At 38.1% G+C, this 2,218-nt stretch overlaps 1 protein-coding gene across 1 annotated transcript; it reads right to left on the bottom strand.

Annotated features, from left to right (window-relative positions):
* On the bottom strand, positions 1-1,679 carry LOC133689723 (inositol-tetrakisphosphate 1-kinase 1-like). The gene has a single exon (XM_062109726.1). It carries the CDS (start codon positions 1,512-1,514, stop codon positions 435-437), a length of 1,080 nt encoding a protein of 359 aa, XP_061965710.1. The 5' UTR covers positions 1,515-1,679; the 3' UTR covers positions 1-434.
* Between the last annotated feature and the right edge of the window lie 539 nt (positions 1,680-2,218).

The following is a 2,218-nucleotide window of genomic DNA, read 5'->3' as shown; positions in this document are numbered from 1 at the left end:
GAAAGTAAGATTAAAAATTTCATTGACAAAAAAGTAAACTCCATTTACCAAAGGTGCCAAATTGCACTAAACTAAAACAACTTCTAATAAAGGAAACATTTAGAAAGCCTCAAAGTACAACTTAAACTTCCCTAAAAACTTGAAGAGTATTTGAGAATTACCTAACTCCAGAGCAGTTGTTGACAGAATATACATGTTCAACACTGTAACGCCATGTAAATGTTGTCATGAGGCTAAAACTACCACCAAAGAGGCAACAAAACTATTTATTCCACCACGGTACCTCCTGCTCCTCCCCTCCCCCCGCCTACCTATCAGAAAATGTGCATCTCCATCCAGCCCACAAATAACCAGAAACATTCCTCGCCACCACACAATGAATGCAACGAGCCTCACCCACTGCTATCCACTACTTTAGTATTCTACTTCCCCGCTCAAACTTGAAGAATGGGTGATTTCTCTTGCTCTTCCCCATCACTACAACAAGTATTGCTCACAATCTTCCTCACTTCCACATCACAATTACACACCAGCTGCCGCTTATCAATCCCATCTTTCTCTTTCTCCTCACTCCAACTCTTCCCGACCAAATCACAAAAGAAATCAGTCAAAGCAGTCTCGTAACCGGGCATTTTGGCATACCCAGGAAAGTAATTAATATCAATCACAAGGTACCTATTCCCAATTCTAGCATCCCTGATGACATCAAAATTAAACAAATTCAACTTCAATCCCCTCCTCAATCCTCTAGCAATATCGGTAATGAAACTCTGTGGTGGCAACTCAGTATCTTCCAAATCCATTAACTTATAATACTTATCACCATTTCTCTCATCACTAGTCAAATTCGAAACCTGCGAAAACGACAATGACCCTTCCAAACTCTTCAGTTTCTCCTCGGAAACATCCGGTAACGACTTCCTTTTCACACACTTGACAAATTCCCCTACCACGTAAACTTTAAAGATAACGCCGCCGTGATTAACAAACTCTTGTAAGACAATTGGGGGTTTTAATTTATTTAAACCCTCATGGTTAAAAACCAAAGCCATTTTATGCGATTTTGCGCTACCATCAGCAATTAATGGTTTCGCAATGACCGGATATTTTAAGAACTCCCAAGATTGCCGGTCGAAAAGCGTTTCCTTATCGTAAATCACAATCTGTTTCGGAATGCCGAATGTGTCCGTTTCCGACTCGATCTTTAGCTCCGAAACGACTTGTAACATCGAGATTCGGTTGTGGAGTCGTTCGATTGACGCAGGCGAGTCGATTATAGTCGAATTAGGGTTTTGAATTTGGAACTCCTCGAGTTGTTTCCTCCAATGTTCACCGTACAGTTTGTGGAGAACGCAATCGAACGGTCCTTGATCAGTTAATAGACGGTCCTGATCAATTTTCACCAGATCGACGCCTTTTGATTTGCAGAGAGAGAGCAGTGAGTCTTGGATGAAGCTTTGTTGTTTCTTTGGCAACAGCGCGTAGCCAACAACGCCTCTCCTATCGTCCGCCATTGGAATTGATTGGCTTTTGCGAGGATGAAATTGAAAGATTTTGATTGCATTCAATTCGGAAATGTGATTTTTTTTAATCTGGGTGGTTTGTTTTTAAATCTTAGAAAATTCTTGAAACACAAAAAAAAAAATTGAAAGGGAATGATAGGGAGGGAGGTAGAGGAGAGGGGTGGTATATATAGATATTGTACTAGGGTTAGTGAGATCTGATAAAGCCACCAGAGCTAATGAAAAGTAAGTACACGTGGCATACTCTTTGATTCTCCCCGAACGATAAGTTGGATGACCATGTTTGACCATACAAGAAGAAAGCTCTCTCAGTTCAATTTTTTAATTTTTTTTATTCATTTTACTGTATTATTATTAAAAATAAATTTTAAAATATAATATATATATATATATATATGTTATTTTGATATATTTTTAAATAAAAAATATTTTAAAAATTATAAAGAAGAGATGTCGTTGCATAGGCAGTAGTATTAAGTGGAGTAGTAAGTTAGTGTTGATTAATTAGGGCAAGGGTGGGGATGTCGGGACCGTTTGGGAACGCGGCTGCGGCCGCGTTCCTAAAAAATTTGAAAATTTTTTGTTTTTTTTTTTTTGCTAAAATTTAATATGGTTTGTACGTTTTGGATCGTTTTGATGTGCTGATGTCAAAAATAATTTTTAAAAAATGAAAAAACATCGTTGGCATGCATTTT

This window comes from Populus nigra, chromosome 1 (genome assembly GCF_951802175.1).
Source record: "Populus nigra chromosome 1, ddPopNigr1.1, whole genome shotgun sequence".
NCBI lineage: Eukaryota > Viridiplantae > Streptophyta > Magnoliopsida > Malpighiales > Salicaceae > Populus > Populus nigra.
The sequence above is the reverse complement of the archived record's forward strand: the minus strand, read 5'-3'. Positions and strand labels throughout refer to the sequence as shown.